The 9,860-nt window shown below is 34.7% G+C and overlaps 1 protein-coding gene across 1 annotated transcript; it reads left to right on the plus strand.

Annotated features, from left to right (window-relative positions):
- LOC110269251 (photosynthetic NDH subunit of lumenal location 1, chloroplastic-like) lies at window positions 690–9,481 on the plus strand. The gene is made up of 4 exons (XM_021116954.1): window positions 690–838; window positions 8,943–9,018; window positions 9,112–9,208; window positions 9,321–9,481. Exons 1-4 carry the CDS (start codon window positions 690–692, stop codon window positions 9,422–9,424), a joined length of 426 nt encoding a protein of 141 aa, XP_020972613.1. The 3' UTR covers window positions 9,425–9,481.

The raw sequence follows: 9,860 nt of genomic DNA on the forward strand, positions 1-9,860 counted from the left end.
CTTTTATTTTTCTTCCAAAACTGAAGAAAAAATGTCTAGTGTTAGTGGATATGTGGTAGTAAATGTGTATTCCAATAATCATATGAGAAATAGTGATACTGGGTGATGTTTGAGTGTGATAATCCTATTTTGTTCTGCACTTAAAGAGTAAATTCTTTCTCTAAACTAAAGAGTATAATATTAAGGAATATCGGTGCTAGCAGGACAAAAGAGATTGGAAGATTGAGTATAGGTTGCTAGCACCGACGGAAAATGGAGTTTTTCAGTTTCGTCTGTTTTGGCTCCATGGCGATGGACATGTGCGTCTCATGTTTGACATCCACGGAAGAATCATAGCGGAATAAGTGATGGAGGTTTCTGTGGAGGTTGGTGATGTTGGTGGTGATAGATCTGCCATTCAAATTTTGTCCAGGATGACCCACCTCTTGTACCACCATCACTGTAGTAGTCCAGCAGTAGATATGGATGTGGACGGTGAGGAGTCCAAAGAAGAGTATATTATCGATATCAACGATAATGGTTCTTTTGAGGATGATGACGAGAAAGAGTTTGTACTAGAGACTCCGGTAGACACATCAATTTAGTATCTTCTATTTGTCCTACAAGCAATTTCGGCCTTATTAGTTGTACCAAGTCACTATCATACATCGGATCCTGATGCAATGCACGAGAAAACTCTATTTTCAGACATGGGCGGAAACGATTACAATATAGACGGTGGTGTGGAGTTTAGGGTTGACCACAGATTCAAAAGCAGAGAGGCAGTATTGCAAGGTGTGAAGAATTACAACATCTATAGAAGTGTTGAGTACCGAGTCGTCGAGTCGTATCGATTAAAGTATCATGAGCATTGCAAGTAAAAGGCAGCAGGATGTCCTTGGAGTCTCCGTGTTGCCCTCCGATAGAATTTCAGATTTCGATTAGGTTAATTTTAATTGTGCTGTATATTCTTATTTATCATGATTATTTTGGTTATAAATGTCTACCGTATATATTTTATTTTGTTAGGGAGATGCATAAATTTGGAGGTGTGCACACCTGTTTATTCCCCACCATATTCTAAAATCATCGATAGTTGGACAACAACTTTATTTATAGTGTCATTATGTTTTTCATATAGTCCAGTTCATTAGTTAATATCTTTGTTCTACAAAGTATAATTAGATAAAATTACTTCATATTTTTATATAAAAAGGTCTGGATAGCGAAACAAAAGACAATTACACAAATATACAATAATTAAAAAGAGTCATATAATAAAATTTTAAAGTTGCTGCAAGCATTATAAAATTATTATCCCAGAATAATATGTGATTTTTGGGTAGCGCTATATTATAAACACTTGATAGTGCACAACTGCAATTAATTTGATAAAATATTCTGAATTTTTTTTTATTTATGTAGAGACTTTCAAGTATAGCAAACCTTCTTAATACATAATTACATAAACATATTCGAAAAAAGTTTTTCTTAAAAAAAAAAAAACCTATTAGTTTTCACTTTTCGGCATTTCAGTAGAGGTGACCAACCCGCACCCACCTTTGAATTTTGAAGACTCACAGTCACGGGTCAATCCAGAAGGTAAAGACAAAACATATTCGAAAAAATCAAACCAAAATGTGGGTGTGACATTCATTGGAATTCGATACCCAACTTGTGGTAGGAGTATTTCATAACATGCAATAAGTATTTCATACATCCATAATTACATACATACATATATACACATACACATATATGTATATATATGAGATATATTTTGAGAATAAAATTTTTATAAGAAAACAATAATTTTTTCGTTGATAACATAATAATGATTTTTGTATAACCTTATATATTCACTTGAAGCAATTATATTATTAGTTGACTAACTAGTAAATTTTTTATATTAATTATTATTTGCACCACATATAGGATAAAATATTTTTTTTTCTAATTGAATGTATTTTTTAAAAATTTATATAAATATGAAATAGAACTTCTTAAAAAATATATTTTTTTAAAAAAAAAGTATATTTGAAACTAATCCAAACTAACCTTATATTATGTTTTGATAATTCTTAATATAATTTAGTAATCTAAGATTTATTGAGAGGAATAAAATTCTTTTTTAATAGTTATTTTAAAACCTCTTTTAATATAAAGTTAAAAAATATTAAATAATTTAAAATTTAATGTAAATTAATATTAAAAAAATTATATCTAGAACAAACAAATTCATACCATAAAAGTAAATATCATATTAAACACAAGTCGGTAACAATTTATCAAAAATCCAGTGGGATAAATAAGAGTGGCAACACAACTCGTATTCGTAGGTACTCAACTCGTTTTAATTTTGTTGGAGCAAGTTGATAATTCGATTTTTGATAAATTGTTATTAGCTTTTGTTTAACATGATATTTGCTTTTATCGTATGAATTTGTTTTCTATTAGAATGATTTTTTTATATAATAGTTAAAGTTCTATTTCATATTTTTATAAATTTTTAAAAAATACATTCAATTGGAAAAAAAATATTTTATCCTGTATGTGGTGCAAATAATAATCAATAAAAAATCTACTAGTTAGTCAACTAATATAATTGCTTCAAGTGAATATATAAGGTGTTCCTACCTTGACCCAACGCTACGACCCAAGTCCAAATACACCAAAAGACCCAATCCAAAGATTGGCCTTCGTTATTCACTGACCTCTTCAGAAGAGGTCGGACTCAACACAGACTTCTTTCCAAAGAAGTCGGGCTCAAGAGATAGCTGACAGATAACACTTATTAAAATAAGTAACTGCCCCTAAAATCTCTCAACCCACTTCTAGAAGCCATATCCCAACAATTCCTAGATAAAAGGGACGGTTATCCACCTAAAAAGGTGACACTACTCCAACGGTGGTTATTGGTTCACCACTATAAATACACTAACACTCCTCAGGTATCATTAAGTTCCAATACTCTCAAAACTTGCTTAACCCCATGCTGACTTAGGCATCGGAGTGTCTTTGCAGGTACCACCCCCCATTCTTTCACATACACAACTCAGAGGCGGCTCTCAGACGTAAACCAAGTCGGAGACTACACTCCTCCAGCGCTTGGGCCTCACAAACAAGCCCAACCACCGTCCGTTTCTAGGTAAGCCCCGGAACATTGGCGCCGTTGCCGAGGACCTGGAGCTCAACTCCTGATAATGGCGGATGATCAACAACATAGTCAGACAACCACTAGACATGAATAAGATGCAAGCATGTTAAAAAGAAGCTGGAATACAGTTTCTATGGATACCAGAAATTCCGTAAAAATTTCTCCCAATGGGCAGAGGATATCAAATAGAGATGATGATTCTACTTCTAAGTTAAATTGGATTAAATATATCAAACAAAAGAGAAGAAAGCACCGTCCCAAAGCCATTGTAGAAAGCAAACCAAGACGAACTCAAAAGTCAATGGAATAAAATAATTTTCAATTCAAAAAATTCAATTGGCAAAATAAGTTACGTAAAAAAAAAAAAAAAGAAAAGAGGAAAAGGGAACGTGACTAATCTCAACCTCTTCGTGAAATAGGATGGACAATGACATCTGTGCCGACTTACAATCTCAGAAAAATCCATGATACCCACTCATGGAATGGAGCAGTTGCATGTTCCAAATACACATGTTTTATAAATAAATAAAATATCCCATATTAGTCAGTAATTGAAGAAGAAGGGAAAACATTGTTGATAAAAATAATGAAACCTTTCTTTTCAACCTATGCAAAAAAAAAAAAAAAAAAGCAGCATCAGCCAATTTGAATGCAATCCAATCCGACAATGGAGTGACGAAACCAGTTTTTTCTTCAGTGGATTCACATGTCAATTACAACAGAGCAGTGAATAACACAAAAAATTCTCATGGTACATCTTTCGTTGGTTGCTCACAAATTACATCACTGCCAATGAATATGGAAAGAAATATTCCTGTGGTAGAATTTGATGTTGTTTGCACACCAATAAAGATGGATGACTTCCAGGAAGAAAACTGGAATCCGATCCAAAGAAAAAAGAAAGTCGGGGTGACAAAGGCCCAGTCTTCATTGGAGGGGATGATCTTTTTTCTAAAGAGGTAATGCGTGCAAAGGTTCCAAAAAATTTTCAACATCCCAACATGGATCCCTATGATGGATCTACTGATCCACATAACTATCTCAGCAACTTCAAACAAGTCCACCAGGTCGGAGAAAGCTGTACAAAATTCGACCTCTTTTAGAGAGCTTATGAAGAAAAGTCCGACCTCTTTTAAAGGTCAGACTTTACAACAAGGTCGGATGAGCTGTGAGCTCACAAAGAAAATCTGACCTCTTTTAGAGAGCTCATGAAGAAAAGTCCAACCTCTTTTAAAGGTCAGATTTTACAACAAGGTCGGATAAGCTTGGAGCTCACAAAGAAAATTCGACCTCTTGCAAAGTTCATGAAGGAAAAGTCCGACCTCTTTTAAAGGTCAGACTCTACAATAAAGTCAAAAACCTCCAGACTAATAAAGAAAAATCCGTCTTCTTTTAGATCCCACGAAAAAGTCCAACCTCTTTTAAAGGTTAGACTCTACAAATGAGGTCTAAAACCTCATTTGCTCAGAAGAATCCGACCTCTTTAGAGCCGACAAGAGAAAAATCCGACCTCTTTTTGGAGTTTGTGAAAAAATCCGACCTCTTTCCTGATCAACTCTACAATGAGGTCGAAAATCTCGAAGATTACCAGAAAGAAATTCCGACTTCTTTTAAAGATCAGAGTCTACATTGAGGTCGAAAACCTCCAAGCTTAGAAAGAAAGTCTGACCTCTTTCCAAGCTTAAAAAGAAAAATCCGACCTCTTCTAAGGATCCAAGCTTATGAAGAAAATCTGACCTCTTCTGGGATTCTACAAATAAAAATTCGACTTCCTTTAAGATCTTACGAAGAAAATCCGACCTCTTTTAGAGGTCAGACTACAATGAGGTCGAAATCTTTGAATTTATAAAGGAAAATCCGACCTCTTTTAGAGCTCACAAAGAAAAGTCCGACCCCTTTTTAAGGTCTGACTTTACAACAAGGTTGGATAGGCTTAGAGCTTACAAAGAAAAATCCGACCTCTTTCTTGAGATACGACTTCGAGAACCAGATCCCAAGCATAAATGGCCATGAGAAGGTCATACGAAGAAATTTCTCAACTGACAACCTCGTCTTGATCCAAAATGACATCGGGCCAAAATCGGACGAAGAAAAGCCAACACCAAAATGAAAAGATCCCAACAAAGTCACTTAAGACTTGAAAAAGAAGTACTACAACATACTCGACTTACTCGAAAACAATCTACCTAGATTGTGCCATGTCTACAACAAAAGGGATACTACAGCTAGAAAGTGCACCTTACTCCCTAATGCACACTTTTTCTGACTTGAAGTGACGAGATCCAAAGTGGTGTAAGAAGTTATAAATGCAAATCGTGGTCCGACCTCATTAAGCCACTTGTACTAAATCAAGCTGGCAAGGGGCAAACCTAAAACGAATTGCACAAATAACTTAAGGACAGCGTGATCATAATCAAACATCAACAAGAAGAGGATGTAAACCTGACCTCACAACAATTTGTTTAAAACAAATTGAAAAAGGATGACGATTTATAAGAATGCCTCCTCAAGCCAAGAAATAAGTATCCGACCTTACTAAGTTGACACAACAAGTATAAAACAAGTTATCCGACCTCCCAAAAAGAGAGTCCAAAATAACTTGTAAAAGTCACATAGCAACAAATAGTAAGATTCAAGAATGGCATGATTGAATACTCGAGTCCGACTTTATGAAGCTCGACCTCGAGTAGGGGCACTGGCTTATTACGAGAGCCAAGTCCAAAATTATTAAAAACCAAAGACAACATTCTATAATGATATCAGAGCACAAAAGAAGAACTCGATCTCCTTCCAAAGAAAACTCAGATAAGAAAAGAGGCTTTGAGAAATTCTACAAGGAAGTTGGTAACTTTCAAGTTCAAAAGAAAAGCTCGATCTCCTTTCAGAAATTCGAGAGAAAACTCGGATAAGAAAAAGAGATTTTGAGACAAAGGATGGCTACGAGGTTTGCCACAAATGACCTCATTCCGATAAGACATAATATCAGGTTACAGAGGTCGGCAAAGAAAAACTGACAACAAACTGGATAGGACCTTACAAGATTACTGAAATCTTAGAAAAGGGCTACTACAAAGTGTCTAACTTCAAGGGTGAAAAGCTGCCAAGGTCGCGACACACCTCCAATATAAGGAGATACCATAATCTCTTATGGAAATTGATTTTCTACAATTAACACACACCAATTGAAGCTCGATAAACCGCGAAAAATCACAGGCCGATCATATAGAAATCTCCTGGATGAAGCGACGAGGAACCAATTGGTGGAAAGAAGTTACATATGCGAATTGGAAAGAAGACACCTCGAAACAGTTCGGGCCAAACGGGCTGAAAAAGTTGTGTTTAGAACAAGTCGCAAAAGTAACTTAACCAAATATGCCCCTCGAGGCATAAATACGATTTAACAACTCGACCCACATGAATGAATCGTACAAGATCTCAAGCCCACAATCTTATCTCTACGAATAAACGACCTAGTCGTATAAAATGGAACAACTTCACAAAAACAAGTTGTTCAAAGAAAATTTGTTCTAGCATTCACAACAACATAAGGACAACTCGGATTAAACGAGTTGAGCCAGTCAACCATATTTTCAACGAAATTGTGTTAAGCACAAGTCGTGTCTATCTAAAAGCAAAGCTTTAAAAGTGATTTGTATCAAAACAAATCATTAAAGCAAAGCATTAAAAAGTGATTTGTATCAAAATGAATCACTTCAACCAAATGACTCGTATAGAAATGAGTTAAAAAGGAAGGATTGTAAATATTTTTGAACAAAATCGAAACGTAAAAACTATCCTCCAAAACAACTTGGATAAAACAAGTTATATCATACACAAGGATAACAACCTTGTAAAAACTAGAAAGGGGAGGGAATAAGCATATAATCCATTCACCTAAGGCGCCAATTTATGCTCGACAAAGCGCAAAAATCACGAGCTGACCTTTTCAATGATCGCTCGGATAAAGCGACGAGGTAAAAATTGGTGTCCAATGGTTATAATACGGCTTGATGATTTAAAACAACTCAAACCCATGAGTTGAACAAAATCGAGTAAAAAATAACCATATGATCTAAGCAATTTGTATTAAAACAAATCGCGCAAAACAACTTGATATATAACGAGTTCTGCTTCAAAAAAGTGACTTGTATAAAAAACAAGTCATCTATAAAAAACTCAGAATGAATGAATTCAACAAAAAAAAGGCTTCATTCGAAAATCCTTTCTGCTTGATTGCTCGAGTCCGACTTCATAAAGCTCAACCTCGAGCAGGGACACAATGGATAAAGCAAAGAAGTTCGATGGTTATAAAGATGATCTGATACTTTAAAAGGATTCAAAATAAACAAGTTCTACCTGAAACAAGTTGTGAATCCTAAAAACAGCTTGAATTTAGATGAGCTGTACGAAACTAGGACAAGAAATATTCTTTCGTTAAGTAAGATGTGCTAAAACCCATCATACAGAGCCTACAAGCCTTAAAAAACTCGGAAAGAACGAGTTATACAAATTAGTTCTAGAAAAATGACTTGGCCAAAAACAAGTCGTTTAAAGAGGGAAAATTATTTATAACACGCCAGGGGCATAAGGGTAAATTAACGCGATCATTAAAGAAACGCGCCGTTACCAATGTAACTGCTCCCACGTATAAATGCGAAAACCCCAACATACGCGACGCTTGATTAGACTTGGTGGTTAAGAAATTTAAAATCACGTCGGTTTTAAAAAATCACGTCGGCTACAGACCCGAGTTCAATACTCGAATCCAACTCATAAGCAAAAGAGATCGGACTCGAGTAGGGGCACTGTTCCTACCCTGACCTAACGCTATGGCCCAGGTCCAAATACACCAAAAGACCCAATCCAAAGATTGGCCTTTGTTATTCACTGACCTCTTCAGAAGAGGTCGGACTCAACACAGACTTCTTTCTAAAGAAGTCGGGCTCAAGAGATAGCTGGCAGATAACACTTATTAAAATAAGTAAATGCCCCTAAAATCTCTCAACCCACTTCTAGAAGCCATATCCCAACAATTCCTAGATAAAAGGGGACGGTTATCCACCTAAAAAGGTGGCACTACTCCAACAGTGGTTATTGGTTCACCACTATAAATACACTGACACTCCTCAGGTATCACTAAGTTCCAATACTCTCAAAACTTGCTTAACCCCATGCTGACTTAGGCATCGGAGTGTCTTTGCAGGTACCACCCCCCATTCTTTCACATACACAACTCGAAGGTGGCTCCCATGCGTAAACCAAGTCGGATACCACACTCTTCCAGCGCTTGGGCCTCACAAACAAGCCCAACTACCGTCCGGTTCTAGGTAAGCCCCGGAACATAAGGTTATACAAAAATCATTATTATGTTATCAACGAAAAAATTATTGTTTTCGATCTTGTGAGTATAATTTTACTAATTGCCAAAATTAATTAAATGGTTGATGTAAGTTTAAAAAAAGAGGAATGCTAAGGCCAGCAACTTTTGTAATTTGTAGCAATCAAATAGCCATCAATGATGGTTTTATTGGTGTGAGATTGGTTTGAGATTTCATCTAATGACTCACTTTTCTTTGCTGGTTACATGCTGGCTAGAATTTAACAAAGTTGCTGGCCCTAGACTTTTTCTTAAAAAAATATAATTGGAAGGTTCAAAATATAATTGTCTTACGTTATTAATCTTGTGAGTATAATTTTACTAATATAATTGGAAGAGGTGATGTTGCTGCATATTATTGTCTACAAATCTTTATACACACTATTTTTATTTTGACACTCAAAAAAAAAAATTTGTACACTTAAGCAGGTTGTATCGTTTTTGGTCAAACATAGATAGATATGCAGCACCAAATCAAAGACCAACAATATATGACATGCATGAGGTTTTCTTTCACTGATTTTTATTTCTTATCTGAATGAACTAAATATATGATCATGATGAATTAAAGATAATTTGAGTTCTGAATATATAACAGAAAACGGTGGATGAAAAATATTACTATTCATTTGAATATGTGCTTACTTCTCCAAATTACTTAAGTGCCTCATTTGCAACAATTTCTATAGGAAATGGTAACTAATCTGCCATACAAGCAAAATCTCAGTGTTCCATAAAATCAACAATAAACTCAATCAATCATGTCTAGTGCTAATGCTAACTAATAAGGTGCATTGATTTGTGCAGGAAGGTACTGGCCGTTAATTGTGGGAGCCAATGAGAGACGATGGAAAATATATCGAGATCAGCTCAAAGTGGTGGCGGATTCTTTTCGGCTTCTTGACATCTGAAATGGCACTACACCATTCACCACCTGTTCTAATGTTTCTACTTTCTATAGATCAAGTTTATATCAAATTTTTCTTCTCATTTCATTCATATGTTAACGTTATAAGTGTATATAAACTACATTGTCCTGCTTTTTGTACTCATTGTGTTTAATTCAACAAAGGAATAGATGAATTGAATTAATTCAATTAATTAGATGATCCAATATTTGTTATTAGTTTGGTTAATTTAATGATTTTTTTTATCTTAATAAGTTCAATAGTGATATAATAACTAATGAATGATAAATTGTTAATAATTGATGAGATTAAAGGTTATATTAGATTTTGGTTGGTATAACACTTTAAATTTAAAAGACTTTTTAAAATTTATGTTAGACTATAATTATATTTTAGGTATTTATTTATAATTTATTTATTATTTTATTATAAAATAATT

Source organism: Arachis ipaensis, chromosome B02 (genome assembly GCF_000816755.2).
Source record: "Arachis ipaensis cultivar K30076 chromosome B02, Araip1.1, whole genome shotgun sequence".
In the NCBI taxonomy this organism is placed as follows: Eukaryota; Viridiplantae; Streptophyta; class Magnoliopsida; order Fabales; family Fabaceae; genus Arachis; species Arachis ipaensis.